We start from the raw sequence: 23,866 nt of genomic DNA, 5'->3' as shown, positions 1-23,866 counted from the left end.
GATAATAATGTACTATAATACATTATATTGTATACCATATTATGTAAAGATACAACATAATACAGACTTTTTTTTAACGCTGTACGTCTTTTTTCATCAAGTTAATTTCTGCATAGTCACGCCAAAAATAACATTTTGTGTCAAAAATACAAAAATGTTCTTGAAGAAAAAATTTTAAGAACTGCGTGATTTTAATACCAAAGTTTTTGAGGTTATTAAATCCGAATTGGAAGTTAAATTTTTGAAATTTAAAATGGCGGATCAAATGTAGCGGACCAAAAGTTGGTCATCGACAAGCAAAGGTTAACTCGATTTCCCAAGTGTTCATCTACTATTTAGACGCGTTATTTCATTGCCAACTCTTCCGCCTACTTCCGACAAATGTATCAAAATATCCATATCGGTCATAGTGTATCATTATAGAATTACTTACGAATGAATCTTTGAACTAAAAACAACAACATGTTGTTATGGCACATGCCAGTAACTAATTGTAAGTCAGGTGTCTCTGAAATTTTTTTTCTGTTAACATAAAACTTCTCTCTTACACTAGTGAGTAAATAGATGAATGAGTCGGCAGCTCGTTTTGTCGATGATTGAACTAAGAGTATCCTACTTGATATTCCTCTCTTCTTAAGTGCGTTATATCAACTCGATTCAGACAATTGTATGTACCTGCACGAGTTGAAACAACCCCTTTGAGGAATGGCAACTGAATTTACATGTACTAACTATAAAGATAAAAAACAATCTAAGACTATAGTATTTATATAAAATTAAGTATTTTTATATGTCAAAAATAACGCCTAAAATAACTGTCTATGCGTACACACAAATACAATATTTGAAAATATAATTTTTTATAATACGTATTTTTATTTAAGCAAAAATTTAATTTTAATCTGTAAATGTAACAATGCGCACACTGCAAAGAACTCCGTAGAATTTGTGTCAAATGTCAAATTAAAAAAATACTTTTTATTATAAATATCCAAGTTTTTGCTCGTTTCTCTTGCATTACTCAATTGTTTTTCAAATTCATACGAGCCGTATGAATTTATAACATTAATGTGTTTTAATTTTAATATTCTAAATTTATCTAATATAATTTTTATAATTTTTTATATTATTTTTATTTTTTACTGTATTTATCTTTGTAGATAAGTAATTGTAATTTAGATTGTAGTTCACAAACTCAAAAATTCACTTTATCAAAAATTTTTACCGTTTTCTATAAGCGTATTAATTATTATTAATTATTATTATTAATTATTATTTATTATTATTAAGAATAGATTTTAGTATTTACATTGTCAATACAAAAAGTTTATATTTTATGTTATATATGTAATAAACTTTCAGTACTGGCCATGTCTATTGGAATGTAACCCAAAATATAAAGTGCAAAATGTTTTGCAATATTTAAAATATATTATAAAATATAATTAATAATAAATACGCATTTTATGCACATAATTTTTTATTTAACACGCCGATTACTGCATTTTCGTACCTTTACCATTATAAATAGAAAAAAGTGAAACAATTGTTACCGAGAAAGAGTAACAGTAACTTGTCACAATTAACATGTTGCTCCTTAATGTTGCATGAAATAAATAAATAGTTTCCTTGTAATCTTTTTTTAAAGTGTTGCAACTATTTCAAAAATTGCGCGGATTGTTATAACAAATTGATGGTTGAACATCCGGTACATATTCTTTTGAGAAGAGAAGCAGTAAATGAGGCGTGTGATTTAGCTTTGCCACGTTTATCTAATTGTTAGTCTGTCTATGTATGAAACTCTAATTGATATACTTCCTATAAATTAGTAATTATTTTTATATTAATTTTAAATGTTCAACTTACTAAATGTAATCTGCAGTTCAATAAATAAAATATTTTAACACAAACAAGCCGATATTGTATTAGATAATATAGAAAATGTCTATATTATCTAATACAATATAGTTTTAGAAATTAATTATAGTTGATATTCCAGAGAGTACTTCAAAGTATCATAGAGAACGCAATCCTCGATGGCACACTTTGAAGTTCATGTAACATAATAAAGATGGTTAGAGAGCGGCATCCTCCACTCGACACCTTCACCACCGTAGTCAGTTAAACCAAAGTCGATTTGGCAACTACCTTTGGACAACGTGGGCGTCTAACGTAGTTTAGTGGTTGCCCTCGGTGATGATGAAGACGACAAGAACGACGACGATGACGAACGTGTGCACCGTTGCTGGTGGGGATTAAACATCAATGCGCTTGCGTCGGTCGTCATTTTGACGAAGCCATGGAACAGCCGGCGCGCCATACGAACGACGACGGGTCGCGCACTACGAGTAGGGCGCTGGTCGGCTCCGAAACCCCGAAGAGGAGGAAGAAGAAGAAGATCGTGGAAGAAAGTGGACGTAGACTCGCCAACAATTGAGGCCGAGGCTATTTGACTTAGCCAGTGGCGGAAGGAAAGATCGTTACAAGCAAAGAGTGTCCAAATTAAAGATCCGCGAGAGGACTTGAGTCCCGCAAAGCACGAAGAAGAGCCAGAGCATTGTTGAAGACAAATAGAGAATAAATCGAGAAAGATGTCGTCTTCAGCGGTTGCTAAAACCTCTAAGTACACGTACCGTTCTGGCGGTGCGGGTGGAACTACCGATGTTAGCATCGAATACAGCGCCGACCTGAGCGCTCTCACCAGACTCGAGGTAGGTCCAAAAAAGTGCCTCTGATATGTCCTTCGGTAGAAGAGAGAACAATGATAAAAAAATGTCCATTACCATTACTATCTTTCAATTATGTTCCGAATAACTTATATGAGATTATTTATGAATTTACTGCTTACATGCCATAAGTAAAATTTAAAATAAATTATTACTTTATCAGAAATTTAATTTTAAACAATTTTAATATTTTGGCGAAATTAGAACAATTAGATATCAAGAAAGTTTATGATAAGGTATATTAAATAATTTTGTTAAAATTTATGCTTTTCAACAAAGATTTTAATTGCAACTGAAAAAATTGAATTTTAACAAAATTTTTTTTTACGCAATTCGAGAAATAAAAATGGCTGCTGAAATACCTCGCTGAAATTATACTATAATGAAAATTTTAATAATAATCAGAGAAATCGGAGAATATTTTTCTGAGAAGTAGAAGATTGAGTTGCAATCAGAGTTTTAAATAAATCGACAAGATTTGCCAGGTCACTCAATTAATACTGCAGCAACGATTACATCCACGTATAATGGCGGCGAACAAAAGAGGACACATCGGCCAATGTTCTCCAACGCTTCTTGAGGAAACGCACGGTCGTATTTATTAAACGCTAAGTTTTTATGAAGATGCTTCCACCAAAGTTTCTGTGCGCGTTTGAAATGTCGACTATCAGTGATATGCGATGGATTCGCACATGAACAATGTGGAGCAGTGACCAATCGCGAAGGTAGTGAACCGCGAAAGTTCAGTGACCATAAGGGATGTTAGTGCCAATCTGACGAGGAAGCAAAGTGTACGACGTTCTGTAGCTATCGGATTGCTCGTGCACGAAAATAGTCGGTGAAATATCAGTCTGAAATGACGATCGTGCCAAGGCGTCAGATCGATACCACTTTGAGATACTAAGTATCTACCAACGCTATGCTAAGTCCACGGGACACTTGGCCGATCCGAATCCGAGGATTTGCTTTTCTAGGACGTATTTTGTGTCAAGAGAAGTATAAAGGAGAATAAAATTGCCTCTGCGAGACCAAGTAAGAACATTTCTTCAACCCTTGCAAATAGTGGCCTGGCTGCTTTTCTCGAAGCAATCTAACGTCAATACCAGCCTTTCTTGAAATAATCTCAACCGAGCGGCTCGGAGACGCGCTAAACAGACATCGCGACGTCGTTCTCTCCTTCTACCGAGGACGAATCTATTCTACGGAGGCCGTCCGTCTTTCCGAAATACCGAGCCTCCGCTCTTAGATATTTTCGTCGAGCGATTACGTAAAGCGTCGACCCTCTATTACGGGCGCCGTGATACCCTTTTAATCCTCATTGCCTCTCTTTTCAGGACAAAATCCGCCTACTACAGGATGACCTGGAGTCTGAAAGAGAGCTGCGTCAGAGGGTGAGTTCCATGAATGTCTTCGCGTTCTTAGAGCATCTCAAATTTTCTTAATACATTAAGTGTAATGGCGGACCTCAATGGCGCCTGCTATGATATTTGATACCGAAGTTTTCGTAATGTTACAACTATATTTAACGAAATGTTGCTATATAAAAAAGCATAAATGTTTAAATTGACTAATTAATTACTTTATAAATTTTTCAATTAATGATTATGAAACGCTGAAGAATTCAAATAACGTTTTATGCTTTTATTAAAATGTAATTTCATAATTATTATTTTGTTAATTTAAATTTAGCTTTTATCGAATTACCTAAAAACTAGTACAAACGTAACATATTGACTAACTACTCATAATAACTAACTCATAATAACTACTCATAATAACTAAAATATAACACTAAGTAAAAAGAAATCTTTAAATATAATTAATTTAAAAACACTTGAATAAAACATTTTATAACAAACATGGTCGAAAGAAAGATAAAAAATGAATTTGGCTAATTATAGACCTTTTTGATGAAGAAGTTGATGAAAATGATTTAAAATCTTCAACATTCTCATTTTGCTGATTATTTGTAATCCTAGATTACAAATAATCCCGATATATATCAAAAATTTCCGTGAACAAAGAGTATTACGCTGATTAGTTACAATCTTACATGGATGAAATGCATATTCATTATCTGATATATTAATTAAAAAGTGAAAAGAAACAAAGAATGTTAATTCATTGCAAAATGGGTAGCAGTAGGTCGAAATGTCCAGCTCTTGGGTTGCATCTATTTTTAGAGACGCAAAGCTCTTCGGAATCGTTCCCGCATTCCTGCGCTGTATTCAACACTGCTTGCCTACTTTCATAAACGAGGGAAACACGTAATCTCCACAAAAATTTAAGCGATTTATAAATATTTCAATTCCGCTTCGAAAAGATTCGTACAAACACAACCGTAAAAGAACGGAATATTCTACACTGAAAAAAAGAAGTTGTTAACTTGATTAAAATTTTTTCTTAGTGTGTATTTGACAATAATTTAATTCCATTTACACAAACGAAAAAATATATTACGTATTAGAAAACTAACTTTTCTGCTAAGAAAAGCACTTTTAATTTAAAAAATTGGTTTTCAATTACAATTTTGAAATTTTATATACGTTTGAAGTTATTTACACTACAGAAATTATATTCTTTAACAATAATATTTACTCAGTTATACGTGTATTACAAAAAAGAAACAATATATTTCAAATAAAAAATTAAATTTTATAAAAACTTCTCAGATTTCATTGTCTGTTAAAATTCTATAGAATCAGATTAGTGTGTAACGGACTCCGTAATACGTGACTTGAACTACTGCCAAAAATTTTCCTCGCGTTTCGAAGTTATAAAGCTCGAAAATTGATATGACAGTTACGGCGTATGGTATACGCTTTCAGAACACCTTACATATCTTCGGTTTACATGTTCGGAATGCATCACGTTACACTTAGAAAATACAAATCTTGCAAATACTCGATTAAACTTGCGAAAGCAAATAGTTCATTTAGTTTTAATAATACACATATATACATAAATACATGACAATTTAATTTACTTCGACCATGAAATAGAAAGCTTACTATAATTATAAAAATCTAAAAAGTTAAATTTATATATATTTTTTACATTAAAGTTATAAATTTAAATGTTTGTAGCTACTGATAGCAGCTACTTTATTAAATGCATTTATGCTATAATTATTTGATATTTAAATAACACTAATTAAAATAATAATTGAATTGGAACATCTGTTAAATAAAATAAATTTATAATGTATAATTTCACTGATTTAACGATCTTCCTTTTTCGCGTTAAACGCTTCGTTTGTAATATGAATAAGACTCCCAATATAGACACGCCGCGTACGAAAATAGATTGTCCTATTCACGATGTGAAGTAACCTGACGTCAAAGCTACAACTCAAGATACTACCGCGGCAAAGTACGCTATCATGCGTTATATGATCACAACAATAATCTCTTAAATTCATTTGTCACTAAAACTCATTTTTAGGATCTAGTTTTACATGTAATTACGTATCTGCTTACACATATAGTATAAAAATATTTTTGAACTAAGAAGAATATACTTTGATAAAAGATATGTAACTTACTGTTTATATCATTCTAAGTATAAAGTATTATATTATTCTAAATATAAAATAAATATCGAGTAGTATAATATAATTATATTATATGTCATTAACTGTAATTTTTAAATTATTATAAAAACATGTTGCGATAAACTTCTTTTTATACAAATACTCTTTTATATATCATTTTAATAAATAATTTATTTTAAAGCCTGTCCCTTGCAGTACGGATTTTATATTAAATTTATAAATTTATATGTCTATAATATATCGTCATAAATTTAAAAATTACCTGCTCACCTTTCATACAATTCTGTAATCTTGCAGATCGAACGCGAGCGCGCTGACTTAAGCGTGCAAGTCATCCAACTATCCGAACGTCTCGAAGAAGCCGAGGGTGGCGCCGAATCTCAAGTAAGTATTTGAATTTTACGAAGATAAATCTTCAGTTTAAGTCAACTGCAATTACAATAAGTAACATTAAATAACTCAATGTAAATTAACGATTTTCTTGTTCAGTTTGAGATCAACAAGAAGAGGGACACGGAACTGGCCAAGCTGCGTAAACTACTCGAAGATGTCCATCTCGAAAGCGAGGAGACCGCACACCTCTTGCGCAAAAAGCACCAAGAGGTCGTCGTTGATTTTCAAGATCAGATTGATCAACTTTCGAAAGCACGCGCTAGGTTGGTAACATGAGAAATATTGATTAATGAAATTTTCATCTCTTTTCACCAATTAAGCACTGTAATAATATAATATATAAATTTGTTCAAGCTTTTATATATATATATATATATATATATATATATATATATATAAAACGTCTTTTATAACTATTTATCTCACTGTTAAGTATTTACGGATTTGATTAAATATCTTAAGCTTTTAAATTTAATATTTCAACTAAAAGAACTGAGATGGAGACCAGAACTCCGTACATTTCAGAAAGTACGCGAGCATGTGTACATTCGCGATCGCAAAACAGCAGCAATGTAAACGTTTGCTAATCTTCTGTTCAAAACGGGGAGCGCATAAGCGCGTTGCCAAGGAAGCATCAATAAACAGCTGAGAAACTGGCCGGAAATTCAGCCCGTAGCGAATACTGATTTCATAGGGAAGCGTCTCGCGATATGGAAAAGACGAAACGCTAATAGGGAGGAAGCGTATAATGAATCACGATGTCACGTGGGTAATTATAACGCAGCTCGTCACAAACGAGAGTGACTATGTAAGAAAATTTGCGCGAATTATACAAGTCGCATTGGCCACCGTCCAGGCCAGAAAACGATTCGCAGCTGAAATACACGAAGATTCAGTACCCCGGCTCTTCTAAACATAGTAGCTTCTTCAGCGCCGATTTTGTCGTTTGTACAAGGACGATGACAGCCCTGAAAACACGCGTTAATTAGATCGTTAATTGGCCGTGCAATGGAACGTCCGTGACCGCTTTTAGTTTCGCTTTTTTTTTGGAAGCTTCTGATAGAAAATGAGATATTGAAGAGAGAAGAATTCTCTTTTTCAGGCAATTGTCTAAAAGATAATTCATTCTGTAATCAAACAAATGAACACTCCAAATTATATTCCAAAACAAAAACAAGCGATTTTTATAAAATATTTTCAAATACGAGTTTTAATTAAAGAATACAAAATAAATTGTATGATGTAGTTTTATAATTAATCACTATTAATATTTTAAAACAAAGAAAAAATTTTAATAAAATAATTCAATATACATTCTTTTCAAGGCTGACACGTGTAAACATAATTTCCAATGTTGAAGCATACAAATATTTATGACAAGTTAACTTTGCTTCAAATTATATAATAAACGAATGTATAATATACTTTAAATTTCATTATATAAATATTATACATTCTTACAATACTTTTGTTGTTTACAGTTATTTGCATTATTATATTGAAAATGTACTGAAAAAGTATGATTTTCCAGAATTTAATTCCAAACATATTTGAACACATAATTGCTAAAAATAATAAGTAATCAATGCAGCTGTTCGTATTTTGTTTTAGCAATTCAGCAACGACGCAAGTAGTGTCAAATATATTCCGGTTACACTTTCCTCATGATTTCACTACCGATTATAAATTGTAACCCACGCAACTGTGACATTGACGAAATTTTCGAATACTGTAAAAATAGTAAAGTCAATGCAAGTCCACAATCTACAACAAGTCATCATATTCTCAATAACCTTATATAATATTTTTAGATAATTTTGACTTTATTGTTATCTTTTGTTTGAAATTTTCATTTTCCTCCAATCTCAAGATACTTTTTCCAGAAATTAACTTTTTTCTACATATCTGGAGTATGATGCAAAATATGTAGAAGGGGATAAATCTCGCTATAACTGCGCTACTTTTTTTTCTCTTACTCAGTGCAAAAACACACTGTCTTCCTCTATTTCCCTCGTGCGATTCTCGTTCTCTCTCTCTGTCTTACTCGCACAGCTTATGACTATTTTTAACCGTGCGAGTCGCGCGGTAATCCACAACCCCAACGTTGGCGCGCCATATTAGTACACGCGGCCAGCCAGAGAACCCCCACTATCTTCAGAATCAACTAACTGACATCTTACACCCTCTATCGCATGGAGAAATAGATCCAATACTGCCCAAATTTCTTCTTACTGCCTCCAGAAAAATAGAATGGCTCATAACGTTCCTTGTTACATATGCATTACGCATAGAGAGCTCGCAACATATTAAACTATACTTTATTTGAAGACATATATTATTAGCAATTTAAATACCTATCTTTTTAAAAGTTTCTTTTTCTAATGTTTTTTATTATTACGTGCTATTTATTACATTATTTACATTACTGGCATGTTACCCAAAATTTATAATTGCATTTAAATAATTTAAATAATTATTAGAAATACCAGAAGTATTTTAAATTTTATAAAGTAAATTGATGAAATATTATTTTAATGTCTTAATTATGTATTTATCATTTTTATATACGTAGATTATATACGTTATTTTCTCCCTTTTTTCTTTCATATTATGCAAATATTTACATAATTTTTACCAGATTCGATTATTAATCTTATTAATTGAATTAAGCCTTCGATTTCCACATACAAGCCTTTGTTTTCACAGGGCAAGCGATTAATTTTAAAAAATTTTCCGTATAATAACATGTTTATGATGTCAAAAATTATAATATTAAAATATAGTAAGTAAACATATTAATTCGTAAATGTAATATAATATAATATTATTTATTTTTATTTACTTATTTATTAATATAGAATCTTCAAAACTATATTTTTTGTAGAGCTTGCCCAGCTTGGGAATCAAAAAGTGACTCTTAAGAAAAACAACTGATAAAATATTTCAATAAATTTAATATTATATCAGTAACTAATAATATTTTATTAGTTACTGATATAATTAACTGCCCAGAGAATATACATATATCCTATCTCAAAACATTATCAAAAATATAAAAATTTTATAGCTTGTGCTATAATTACAATTCAGTATTTGTATAAAATTTGAACACAGCTAAAAAGCTTGCATTTTTTAAATTTCAATAACTTTTAGCTAATATTGTATGATCTAAACATTTTTTTAAAATTCATAAAATGCAGACAATCAAATTGATATCGAGTTACAATATGAATATAGTTAGAATATACGATGTTAGAATCGTATCGAAATTTAACACTTTAGTTGCTTTTAACATATAAATATTATTTTTTTAAATAATAAAACAAGATTTTAGAAATGAAATTCTTTCTTAGAAGAACTGTCTATGATTTCAGGGCTGACAAGGAAAAATCTAAATTCCAGCAGGAAGTGTATGAGCTCCTCGCCCAACTTGACAATGTCACTAAAGAAAAGATGATGTCAATTAAAACAGTTGAGAAACTCGAGATACACATATCTGAATTGAACGTAAAAATCGAGGAATTAAATCGCACGATTGTCGATATTACTAGTCACAAAACTCGGCTGTCTCAAGAGAATATTGAATTAGTCAAAGAGGTGCAAGATCTTAAGGTAAGGCGATAAATGTGTTATAGCTTGGAGTATTTATATTTTTCAATTTATTATGAATCATTTAATATTAATTACTTTATTAATTTATTATTAGTTTTGAGAAGTAACTTTATATTATAAATTACGTATTTGCAAATAAAATTCTAGGTGAACATTGAGAACATTTCCTATCTGAAAACGCAAATCGCGGGTCAACTCGAGGATGCCCGCCGTCGGCTGGAAGATGAAGAACGTCGTCGTTCATTGATCGAAGCTTCTTTGCATCAGGTATAATATTATTAATTTCGACAATTTTCTTTAAGATAACTTGTATGAAATAGTAGCCCAACTTTTCTATATACAAAAAATAAATATTTGTTAAACAATTAAATACCATTTATTATTACAATAAAGTACATACTTTACGTTCTATATTTTAACTGTTTTTGTATATAAATATTTGATGCATAAATTTATTTCAATTTAATATATCTCGTAAAGAATTAAAAAAAATAAATAAAATTAGTTATTTGTGTTTTACTTTTTGTTGTAAATATTGAAAAAAATAACTAAAGTAGATCTAGAATATAATTTTGTTAATTAGGATAAAAATGTTTTTAATAAATAACTAAGATAAAATAATTGTAATATGCATTAATAGGTTGAGGTGGAATTGGAGTCCGTTCGCGTTCAGCTGGAAGAAGAATCTGAAGCGCGTTTGGATATTGAACGTCAATTGGTTAAAGCTAATGGAGAAGTTTCGATATGGAGGTCAAAATACGAGACTGAAGCTAATGCTCGTATCGAAGAGGTACATAAATGTGCTTATCACAAAAATACAGTTACATTAACTTAACAATCGCTTTCATACTCTTATCATTAATTATCTTCTCATCTATATCCTGAAGTTGAAAATGACAAATTATTAATGAATGTTCAATATAATATTACTTAGGTAGAAGAACTTCGTCGCAAATATTCTGCTCGCATTCAAGAACAGGAAGAACAAATCGAGACCTTACTTGTGAAAATTAATAATCTTGAGAAGCAGAAATCGCGCTTACAATCCGAAGTGGAAGTTTTGATCATTGATTTAGAAAAGGTAAGATTTTATATTTGCGTTTCATATTTGAGTTTCAGATTTGCGTTAGCACCTTTTCCTACAAAACAAATATTTAACATTTTTCAAGAAAGAAATGTTCCTTATATTTTTGTAATTTCTTTTACTAGGCCAATGGAACTGCTCGTGAACTTCAAAAGCGTGTTGAACATCTTGAAAAGATCAACATAGAATTGAAGTCTCGCTTGGATGAAACTCTCGCCATGTACGAACAAAGCCAGCGAGATCTCCGCAACAAACAACAAGAGCTACAGCGCACAAATGCCGAACTCGACAAGACTCGTGAAATGAAAGATCAATTGGCCCGCGAGAATAAGAAACTTGGAGGTGATTATCATTACTTTTTGTTCATGCAATACTATCAAAATACAATAACAATCATAAGCTATAAACACTTTGTGTAATCAATTATGTTTTACAAGTTACTTTACATTTAGATATATTTTTAATATTAATAAACATATATTTTAACATTTTAAACATTAATGTTTTTTCTTTGTATAATAAATGATTCTTTAATAACGATTTGATAGCTGTAAAATAAAACAAATACTTTTTTATAAAGAAAATGATTTAGATACTTAAATTGTGAACTTTATTAATTTTAATAACATTTATACAGATGATCTTAGCGACGCAAAGAATCAATTGGCTGACATGAATCGCAGACTCCATGAACTGGAGCTAGAACTCCGCCGATTGGAGAACGAACGTGAAGAATTGGCTGCTGCCTATAAGGAAGCTGAAGCAGTGAGTAATCAACCTTGCTTAAATAAATATTAGTTTAAACAAAATATATAAAATTCTATAGGCAATAATATTAATAAACAGAAAAAGATTCTTTTAAATAAATTTGATTCACTTACGAAAATTAAGAGATTTAATTTTGTGTATTAATCTTAAATTAATTCTAGTAGTATATATTATTTCAAATTAGAATCTTTTTCAAATTTGTTTTAGAGTGTGATCTATTTAACACTACAAATACTTTGAAATATTTAATTGATCAATAAAAACAAAGAATTTTATGATTTGATCAATCAAAAACTATTTCGAAGCATTAGTTGCATCAAGTAAATTGTATTTTTAAGCTAAAACAGACTTATTTGCTACAAAAGAAATAACACATTTTTTTTATTTGTATTTCTTAAAAATATTATATGAACTGATGAAATATATTTAATTATTGAATATATTATATACATCCAAATTAAATTTTAAGAACCAAATTTTCAAAAATAGATTTTAAAATAAATTTTTTATTATAGTTATTTTGTTCTAAGATTAATTAAATTAAATGTAATACAAATAATATCTACTAAATATAGGCAAGTAATATATTAAATAAAGAAAAATTTAATATAAGGGCCGCAAAATTGAAGAGCAACGTGCTCAGAAATTGTCAGCCGAATTGAGCCAAATGCGTCACGAGTTCGAACGTCGCCTTAATGAAAAGGACGAAGAGATTGAGGCTATTCGGTAAGTTCTTAAAAGTAACCGTCTATTTTTATTTACTAAACACATTCAATAATAAATTAATTAATTAATATTAAATATTATTATGTCACATTTAAAAAGCAAAGAACTAAATCAGTTATTAACTCTATCAAAATTTTATTTTAAATATCAATCGTAACTCTTTGAAGTAACATTAACAAATATTTTAAAAACATAAAGGAGAAGAAGATAGTATGGCCACCCATTTACATTTAATTAAGAAGAAAGTTGTTAATAACACAGTCACACAAAAAAGAAAAAGTGTCATGTCCGAAAAATTAGACTCATGTATCTCTACGTATTTTGAGGCTCTAAAACCGAATATAACTTCAGAATTGCGCCATCAAATCAGAATTTTTTTTACCGGGTTAAATAGTAATTTTAAGGAATGTTTGGCAATTTTTTGAAAATAAAAAAAATCCTGATCTGATGGCGTAATTTTGAGGTCACATTCGGTTTCAGAGCCTCAAAATACATAGGAATACATAGGTCTAATATCTCTAACATGACACTTTTTTTGTGTGTGGCTGTAATCAATATTTTATATTGAAACTTAACAATTATATTGATCAAAGTGTTGTTTAATAGATATTGGACTGAAAGTTATGTAATATTTATTACTTAAAACATAATTTATAAAAATGTTACGACACTGCATAATATGAGTTGAAAGGGAACATAGATAATATTGTTCATTACAAAAATAAATTTAAAAAATTGGTTTTGTTTCAAAAATATTCACTATTTTGTTACAAAAATGTGTATATTTTAAAATTAAATATATATTAGACAATTATAATAATATTAGAAAGAGCTACAATATAATCACAAAGTTTTAAGCTAGATAGAGATAAATATTAACTTATTTTAATTAAAAGATATATCACAGGCAAACTGTCGAAAAAATGGTTTTTACAAAATAAATTTTTAGACTTTTGACTATAAAAAAGAATATTATATTGCACATTTACAAATAAACACACTTCCTACTTTTCTTCCACTGGTAACATTCCAAACCTATCTCAAACAGAATCAAAAACCATTATGCCATCAAAACGACATCTAAATGACTGCACAATAGTTATTAAAAACTTTTTTAATCAATTACAAGAATGACAATCGACTTATTAAAGAAATATTTTGATATAAAAATTTCAATACTACAAATACGTTTAGTTGGCCATATTAACAAAATAATATGCTATTAAATAATTTTACAGAATTCGAAGTGTGAATGTGGCCAAGTAAAAAATTAAATAACAAAAAAAGCACTCAAGTAGAGATATATTTATGAGATAATATATTCAAATTCAAAAAACAATGAAGTATGTGTTATGTGTAATTAAATGTTAAAATGTACGTTGAAAAAGTTTTGAAATGCTCAAAAATAAATATGCCTTATAACAATTGTCAGCTACTGTGTATTAGCATATTATTGTCACTATGGCAGGTACTAAACAAATGATTCCATAAGTAATTACTACAATTCATTATCTAATAACGGAAATACAATAATAGTAGCGGCCATAATGCCACTTTCTCAAATCAAATAATCATTTGGACGTAATGTCAAGTCGAAAGTCTTTAACTTTTTCTAGAGTAGAGTTTCTCTCTGAAAAGTGAAAACTTACTCTAAAAGAATAAAAATTTAGCCAGTCTTAAAAGAGAACTAGATTTTCACTCTTTTAGAGTGAGATTCTACTGCAAAGAATTTAAAAAGGAGTTGAAATTATATGAAGGCGTTGCGACAAACACTATTCATGCAAAATATAAAAAAATAAAATCTCCCATGAGTATTACTTGCATTCTTTATACTATTTGAACATTCAATTTTAATTTATTTATACAATTTATAAATTTTATTACAATGTTATCTCACCGCTTTCTACTAAATGACTTCTTAAGTGCAACTGCGATACGAAATACTCTACATTATCGACATTGTTTAAAACTACTGAAAATCCCATATAGCATAGAATATTTTTGCAATGTTGCAACAATATTACAATAATTCAATAATATTGCAGAAATATTGAAAATATTATTACAGCATTGCTGAAATATTCTGTGCTGTATGGAATTGATATCATGCCGAAATAATCGTTTCGTTATGTTTTTTTAAATGCTTGTTAAATGTTACTTCAAAAGAGTTGCGATTGATGTTACATCTTTGAAATAAAATAACGCTAACAATTGACATGGCTTTTAATCTTTCAAATCTCACATATTAATTTTTAACTTACAAGCTAAAAAATTAATTACTTATTTTATCTTATATGAATTAATTGATTTAATAGAACTTTTAAAACAATCTATGATTTTATTATAATTATATGATTTTATTTTTTATTATTAATTTTTCTTATTTTTAAATGCTGTACTATGAAACAATCTTCAGCTAAAATTATATACTTTTTAAAGGAAAGACAGCATAGATATTATTACATTAATATAAAATTTACGTTATTCCACCCTGGGATTAAGAGAAAAAAGAATTATTCTTATGAACATTATCAATGTAATTACACTAATATGTAAAATAGTTGCGTCTTCTTTTCTTAGAAAGTTTTGTCTTATTTTTTAATGAAATTATACTATGTATTATAAAAGGGCAATTGTTCTTGACATTTTAATTTTTTAATTAAAAAATACGTATTCAATTATGCAAATTGCAAAAAAATATTCTAAAACAATATCGTATTAATTTAAACTGTAATATAATTAGTAATATTAATTTTGAGCAGTTGTTGTAAGTCGGGATATGCTATTATTAATTCATATTTATATAATAAATTACTAGTATACAATTTATCAGTCGATTTAACGATTTAATTTCTCTATATAACATATCATTGTCTTTTTACATCCCATAAAGTTGAATTTTAATATAATTATTAAGTTTTATTTACAAACATTATTTTATTTGAAAGTTTAAGAAATCCAATTCTTTTTAATTGAAAAAATTTGATTTTAGAAAATTATATTGTATAAAATAAACTCCGAATTAATCTATAATACAATAGAAATGTATTTCATTTGAATATATTACACTTTATAATAATGAAATTATATGTGGTATTAAAATTAATTACGGGCATTTTAATTAATAATATTATTGCCAAAATAAAATAAAAAGTGAAAGAGCATAGGAATTGATATTACTAAGGACAGATGATGACAATTTATACAACAACGCTATTAATAAGAACGATTAGTCATGATCCAATTATTATTGAGAGGTGCTGATTGGTTGTCCCCGATGTGGCAATCACAACGAAAACTACAAAAGATACCACCTAACCATCGGCCCAATTTTTGTCGACGATTGCAAGTGCCACCATCATTTATAAACCTGTTAACATAAAACACAAATATATAAAAAAATTTTATTACGCCAATCAAAACTCAATCAATCACATTAAATCGAAAAACAAAAGCCTCAGAGTAACGGAATATAATCAAATTCTCTAGAATCGAAAAATTATAGATAGAGTAAGAGGTAATTTGAATGATTTTTTATATCAATTATAACATGTTTCTCTATCGTAAAATTATTAAATTTTTTGAATTAAAAAGGATAACATTTGTGCGGACATCAACAATTTTTATAAAAAATGGCAGGTTACATGCCACCAATTCATATGCCATTGGAACCAAAATGGCGACATTATCCAACATACATCTATTCAAGAAATTATGGATATGGAATAAATTACTATCAGCCAATGATTGATTACATGGATAACAAACGACTTTCTTCAAGATCACCTTTACCAGAACTTGAAAGAAAAATAGAATTACCTGAATTACCCTGGTCTGACGGTAGAATCTTATGGCAGGACAAAAAAGTGCAACCTTACACAAGAGACGATCTTATTAAATATGCAATCGACGCTGAGGACGAAGCCAGAGATCATCTGTCTCGTTTTAAGGTACGGTAGCGTCAAGAAAATGATAAGTTTTCGCAAAGGGAAATTTCTGAGAAATACGGGGCGATCCATTTTCCGAGTGCCGCGTAACTTGGCGACTGCTCGACCTTTCCGGATTCTAAATTTGGTGCCACAGTAAAAGTTGCTTTCATGTGGCAACGATCAAAGACGTGTGCACGGATGCTGTGCGTAATTCATTGCATTATTGATGTCGTTGCATTTTCTTGTTTCGTAACTTATTTTTCCTTGTTTTCTGGCAAAAATATTATACAATGCGTCATCAAAGTTCTTTAGTTAATTTTGTGTTCGTAACAAAAAAAAAATGGTTATACTATCAAATTTTACTTCTTTGATATTCATTTATTTCTTCCTATAGATCACAGTTTATTTCGGAAACAATATAAAATTAACTCGTTAGAAATAAATTTTAAAGAAGGAAACAATTTTGTTGAAATACAAATCTAAAAATAATTACATTGAACCATTAAAAAATTTGGATATTTAAACTATTTATTAGAATATCAAAACTTTTGCAGTAGTATCATCACGCTTAAATGTCTTACATAATAATTTTGATAATCCAACATAAAATTATTCTGATTTATATTTAGTTAAATTTTTAAATACTACAGATACAAAATTAAAATCTTTCACACGGAAATCTTTTCGTGTGTGTACAAAAAAAAATATAAATTTTTAATCTAATTTATTTGTCACAATATGGTAAATAAATTATTTATATTAATATTTGAATATTATCGCATTTATTATAATTTATATCTATTTCAAAATTATTTATTGATTAAATAATTATTATATAAATATTAAACATATGATCAATAACAATTGCTAAAATAATTTATTTGCTTTTACATTTATATTTTCAAATGCAATACTTCTTTACAAAATTCTAACTAAAATAAACTACCGCAACGAATTGCGCGCATTACCGTAAAATAATTTAAGATATATTTTGACTTCTGTAATATTTATAAAACTATTTTAATAATATTTTTAAAATGTTTTTTTTTTAAGAAAATGATAATTACATTTTCGTTGACTGGCATATCTTAATATTCCTTGAAAATTCATGTACGAAAGTTTAATATCTTATAACAGAACTTACAATCTTACAGAAGCAATGCACATACCTATAGATCAGATTTTTTTATATTTGATAATTAATGAAACTTTCTTAAACAATTTGCTGCAGAAGCTTTCTACAGCTCAGGAAAATTAACCGAGCTAATGAAAACTCTACCAAACTGTTTCTTGGCACCCTATTATTTGGACCATTCCTTACAGTTCTTATTAAGTCAGAACAGTTTGCCAAATCGTACAGTTCAAAAATCCATCTCGAGTCCCAGACAAAAGGGACACTGGGTGTTCGGTGCATTGGCAGTCGCTCTTGAATCTCTCGAGAGAGTCGGTCGCGAGTGGCGCCGATTACTTTCGCATTCTGGACCGCTGCAGCTAAGTTTAGGTGATCACGTCGCGCAAGTGCGCGTGTACGTCGGAAAACGGTGGCCTCCGCTAGACGTCCGTGTAGAAAAACACGAGCGACTAACGTGCGACATCAAATTGACGCTGACCATCTGTCTACCTGACGTGCCCGAAGATAGCAAATCGCTCGGACTTCAGCTTGGCGAAGACCGTGCAAGCCAGCCGCGTGACCAAGGAGATCTTTCCGCGCACCGGAAAGGACCTGAAAAGACTACCCATGCCGTTGATGTTCGCCAACGCTCGTACCCGCAGCGAGGTCAAGGAGATCCAGCAAGAGGCGATGAGCGATATTAAGCTGCAGGCATTGAAAGATGTTCAGATGATGACCGAGGTGAATGACGCGGTGAAGCATGTTAAAAGTATGCGTGGAAAATCTGCAAAAGCGATAGAATTCCAACTGAGGACAGAGGCGATAAAGAATCTGTCCAAGAGCCAGGAGTTGGCTGACATCCGGAAGTTTCAAAGAGAGACCGTGCATTCTCTCTGGGACGACAAGGCACACAGCAGATTGTTAAACGAAAGAGCCAACGCTCTGATCGATGAGGATAAGCTGACGCAGCCGCTTGATACGCTCAGCAGGGAACTGCGCGGATTCGAGCAGAAGTCCAGCAATTATTTTCTAGATAAGAGGTATCAAGATCGGGCGAGGCGAGAACTTTTGTATGGGTGTCGAGGATGCGAGTATTATAATGTTAAGCGTGGTAGATAGGTAAGAGTTGTGTTATGACCGAGTTCTCAGTAGAAAAAAAGGTACAATATTTTAATTTCTGGAAAGGTTGAAATACGTAAAATAAAAATAAATGATTTTAATAGTTAGCATATGGCTTTATATCTAGAAAAAGCTTATTTCTTTTATAACTTTGTATCCCCTTATAATCCCATGAAATTGCACTTTCAATATTAGCGTCGATTTTCAAAAAGAGACTAAAAGAAAAAGAGGCTAAATAAAACTAAAAAGATGTTGTTTTATTTCTAACGCATTTAATATTTAACTCATTGTATAATAAAACATTGAAAAATTATATCCCAGGATGGATAAGGTAATCGATAGAACCCAAGGTGATAACAAGTAGGAAGAAAAACATTTTAAGATTAAAACTTTCAAAATTGTTTAGATAAAATAACAAATAAAATATATATATATTCAGAAAGTTTCTAAAAATAATAACACAATTAGAATTTTAATTAATTAAATGGTTTAAGTAACATTTACCAAAATACAAAGTGTAAAAAATTATATTCTAAATGTTTACGTTGAATGAAATTAATAGCAAACAGACCAGCATTGAAATCGAGCAGTTGAACGCTCGTGTGGTGGAAGCCGAGACGAGACTGAAGACGGAGGTTCAGCGTATAAAGAAGAAGATGCAGATCCAAATCACTGAGCTCGAATTGTCCTTGGACGTCGCCAACAAGAATAACATCGATTTGCAGAAGACCATCAAGAAGCAAGCTCTCACTTTGACCGTAATATCAACACTTGCATTTGTCAATATGTCTAAAACAGCATTAGCCGTATATATTGAACTATTTTGATATTTTCAGGAACTGCAAGCTCATTACGATGAGGTACAACGCCAATTGCAAGTGACCCTGGATCAACTGGGCATTAGTCAACGTCGTCTCCAATCATTGACGGCCGAGCTCGAGGAAGTCCGCGGCAATTACGAATCCGTAAGTAGAGTGATTTAATGCGCTTAATTTGAAAGAGATTGATTACACAATGTGTGTTCAAAAAATTTAGTTTATCCTCCGGATAAGCGAAGGTATGAACAATTACCACATTATATAAGCGTTACATAATGGCTGTGTAAAGCGTGAAATTCTGTTGAAAGGCTTTGCGCGCGAAGAGAACTGTCGAGCAGCAATACGAGGAATCGGTTAGCCGCATCAACGAGCTAACTACGATCAACGTAAATCTGTCTTCAATGAAAGCTAAAATAGAGCAAGAACTGGCCACCTTGGCTGGAGATTACGAAGAGGTTACTAAGGAATTGAGAGTTAGCGATGAGAGATATCAGAGAGTGCAGACTGAACTCAAGCACACCGTCGAGATTCTTCATGAGGAACAGGAGCGTATTGTCAAGATCGAGGCTATCAAGAAGTCACTGGAAATCGAGGTGAAGAACTTGTCCATCAGATTGGAAGAGGTCGAGGCCAACGCTATTGTTGGAGGCAAGCGCATCATCAGCAAGCTCGAAGCCAGGGTAAGAAGTGATTAAATTGTTCTAACTTCAACTATCATATACTTTTTAATATAAACTTATTAAAAATTAAATTCTTTGAAATATAGTTTTACATAAATAAAATCCAATATAATATTTTATTAAAATTTAATTGAGATTTTATTAATAAAATTTTTTTAATACATAAAATAAAGCGTTAATTAGTTCTATTTTTCTATAATTCTTGCTATAGATCCGCGATCTAGAACTGGAATTGGACGAAGAAAAGCGCCGACATGCTGAGACCGTGAAGATACTGCGCAAGAAGGAGCGCAACATTAAGGAGGTAATGATTCAAGTTGAAGAGGACGCGAAGAACATTGCCTTGCTGCAGGAAACGCTTGACAAAGCCTCCCAGAAGGTCAGCATCTACAAGAGACAGCTGCAGGAGCAGGAAGGCATGTCCCAACAGAGCGTCACCAGAGTCCGCCGATTCCAAAGAGAACTCGAGGCCGCGGAGGATCGCGCCGACACGGCGGAGAGCAATTTGACCCTGATACGCGCCAAACACCGCAGCTTTGTCACCACTTCAACCGTGCCCGGTTCCCAGGTGTACCTCGTCCAGGAGACGAGGCAGGATTTGTAAAATAACCATCATCTTACCCTTTGCCACTTCGAACGCATGTCGTCGTCTTTACGAACGTATGTTTAGTACAATCATATAATACATAATGTAAAACAATTAAATTCTTTCAGTGATTAATAATTAATTATATAATTTAAAAAACGAGATTTTTTTTATAATTACGTAAAATTAATAAGATGGTAGATATATTTTTAAATTACATTTAAAAAAGGAGAAAATTTAATGTGCTTAATTTTGTCAGGCACATTGAACACCTTAGGAGAAAAAAGGAAGAGAAAGAAGACGCGACATCAATCATACTAAAGAGGCCAAGAGAGAGAAAGAGTTTTCAACGGGCCGTACAGCATGTTATTTTCGAGGGGTTTAAATTGGAGCAACCAGAATATGTACCTATAAACGTATGAACATCGATGCGAGTACGGTGTTTACTGTCACGTGACGACCCGTCGCAAATTCGAAACTGCTTGGCCAACGAAATGCGATACATCGCAACGAAAATGTTAAAATAAAAGAAAATTAACGCTCATTACTTTACGAGATTTACTCAAAGTATCGAAAACGTCAAAATTAAGAATCGTTATATCGTTTAACAGATGAACAAATAAAATCTAACAATCTTCTCGTCCTAATTATGTGAATATATTCGAATGTGAGGGCAGAGAAAAACGGATAAGAAGCACAAGAAGAGAGCAATGGCAATCTACGCCATTGCATACGCGCGTGTCGCAATTGTATTTAAATGGATAATTTTAATTCTATTCTATTACTATATAGATAGGTAACTATTGCCCATATACACGACTCTCACTGTACAACATACACAATAACCTGTGTCAACATTAATTTAATAAATAAAGTGAAACACGTACGTACGAAAACGTTTGTGTGCTTCATTCTCCATGTTTCCAACAAACGTACACCACTTTACCTATTAAAAGATTTTATCAGCAAGACTTATTTTATGCTGAAATAATCATCAAACTGATCGATAAAATTTTTCATTTTTTATACAGCAGATAAATATATTAAAGTTATTATTAATATATTAGTTATTAATATAAATATTATTAAGATATTAAAAATTATTAAATATATCTATATGAACAATTAACGTTACAATATTTTCACGTCTTTCTAGTATTTAGATTTTATTGTTTGATAACGCGTTTTAATTATTAATGAAAAGTCTGACAGAAGGTGTTAAGCAAAAGAAAAACCAATAAAGTACATTAAAGTAAATTTAATTTATTCGAGCTAATTATTTTTTTCGGACCTCTATGGCGTTTATTAGTAGGATCCGCTTAGCAGCCAGATTTGTGAAGCCTAAAACATATGAGATTTCATTTCTAATCGTACACCTTATAAATGACTTAAATTTATTTTATCAATTTGCTGTTCTCGTCTCACATGTTAGGCTTCAATAATCTCTCATTTCCAATTACAAATCAGGAGTTAATAATTAATAACATTATAATACGTATATCTATTAACAATATTAAGATCCATCCACACCGCCAGGCACGCTTTATACAGCGGCAGTAATTAATGGTTGATTTAACACACACAAATTCATCAGGTTTTATTTTATAAATCGTAGAAAACTCGATTCTAGTAACAAATGAGCGCTTTGTAAAAAGTCGCGAAACGCGATAGTTTATTTATTATTAACGGAAAAATGGAAAAAAAGACTTTATCGATTTCGATAAAGCCAATTGCTGTATTTGAGCCACGAGACACGCGAGATACAATATTGCGATAATTATAAAAAACGGTAACTCATTGGATCGTCGGTGTACTCGCATGTTTGTGGCTCCTATTAACGCTATAGATCATTTCACTTCGAGAAAAGTAAGCATCTCAGTCTTTCGAATGTGTATACCAAATCAAGCTTTCTAAGAAAATATGCCCGTAGAAAGAGTTGTTGCTTTCCATTCTCTTCTTTTGTTAAAATTATAATTTGCGATTTGTGTATTATATTTTTAGTACATTTATAGCGCATTATTTCGCAGTGTTCGATATTTCACAAACAATTCCACTCGATTTTATCTCACGATACATCCCGTTTTGTATTAATTGAAACTCTCTGACTTATTATTCTTTTATTTCTATTACATTACGAGTCGCCAACACTTCGCAAATTTCTTTTATTTCGAGATAAACCTTTAACAGCAACAACCTTCTGTGACACTATATTCATCGCGATATATTTGAGAGCAGATGGAAAAATAGAGGAGACGCGACATGTCCATTACAAACATTACGAGTAATCAAAGATAAAACAATACCATTCACCAACTCACCCACCCGTTACGAAAATTACAAGTGCGCATTCTATCCATATATAAGTTGTCGATGATGAACATTTACACCATTATGTACAGAGTATTATACAATAAACATGGGAAACACAGAGAATAGAGATTGTGATATAGCAATGATGAAACAATGAACTTATCCTCGCTAGTAGTATTACTAATAGATATTTCTTCTAAATAACATACTTAAAAAAAAAAGAAATAAAAAATTGCATGTACAAGCAATTTAATTTGGAAGCTTTTGTATTCTTCTTTATCATAAATTTCATTTACAAATAAAGGGATAAATAAAATAATAATAAATTATAATTTAGACAACAATGAAATAACGAAAGAAATAGACGATAAATTATGACAAAATCACGATCAATTTTTTTAACATATTTAGAATTTAATTAATGACAATCAAGCATGTTTTTTTGTGATTA

The 23,866-nt window shown here is 30.7% G+C and overlaps 3 protein-coding genes across 4 annotated transcripts; all 3 read left to right on the top strand.

The window, feature by feature from the left end:
• Positions 1–2,299: 2,299 nt before the first annotated feature.
• On the top strand, positions 2,300–22,001 carry LOC105193386 (paramyosin, long form). Of its 2 annotated transcripts, XR_850591.3 has the most exons (16): positions 2,300–2,711; positions 4,061–4,117; positions 6,577–6,663; positions 6,769–6,935; positions 10,047–10,284; positions 10,432–10,551; positions 10,925–11,074; positions 11,219–11,365; positions 11,494–11,710; positions 12,006–12,133; positions 12,750–12,862; positions 19,584–19,779; positions 19,858–19,986; positions 20,148–20,519; positions 20,731–21,179; positions 21,365–22,001. XR_850591.3 is itself a non-coding variant. In XM_011157807.3 (15 exons), exons 1-15 carry the CDS (start codon positions 2,592–2,594, stop codon positions 21,121–21,123), a joined length of 2,634 nt encoding a protein of 877 aa, XP_011156109.1. In that variant the 5' UTR covers positions 2,300–2,591; the 3' UTR covers positions 21,124–21,180. The 2 variants fall into 2 exon arrangements, 1 of the variants encoding a protein (XP_011156109.1); XM_011157807.3 differs by lacking the exon at positions 21,365–22,001 and having other exon boundaries at positions 20,731–21,180.
• LOC120358051 (paramyosin, short form-like) lies at positions 15,906–17,450 on the top strand. Its single transcript, XM_039450556.1, has one exon. It carries the CDS (start codon positions 16,495–16,497, stop codon positions 16,819–16,821), a length of 327 nt encoding a protein of 108 aa, XP_039306490.1. The 5' UTR covers positions 15,906–16,494; the 3' UTR covers positions 16,822–17,450.
• Positions 17,808–19,128, top strand: LOC105193384. Its single transcript, XM_011157806.3, has one exon. It carries the CDS (start codon positions 18,530–18,532, stop codon positions 19,019–19,021), a length of 492 nt encoding a protein of 163 aa, XP_011156108.3. The 5' UTR covers positions 17,808–18,529; the 3' UTR covers positions 19,022–19,128.
• Positions 22,002–23,866: the final 1,865 nt, after the last annotated feature.

This window comes from Solenopsis invicta, chromosome 1 (genome assembly GCF_016802725.1).
Source record: "Solenopsis invicta isolate M01_SB chromosome 1, UNIL_Sinv_3.0, whole genome shotgun sequence".
Taxonomy (NCBI): domain Eukaryota; kingdom Metazoa; phylum Arthropoda; class Insecta; order Hymenoptera; family Formicidae; genus Solenopsis; species Solenopsis invicta.
This window is presented reverse-complemented; position numbering and strand designations above follow the sequence as displayed.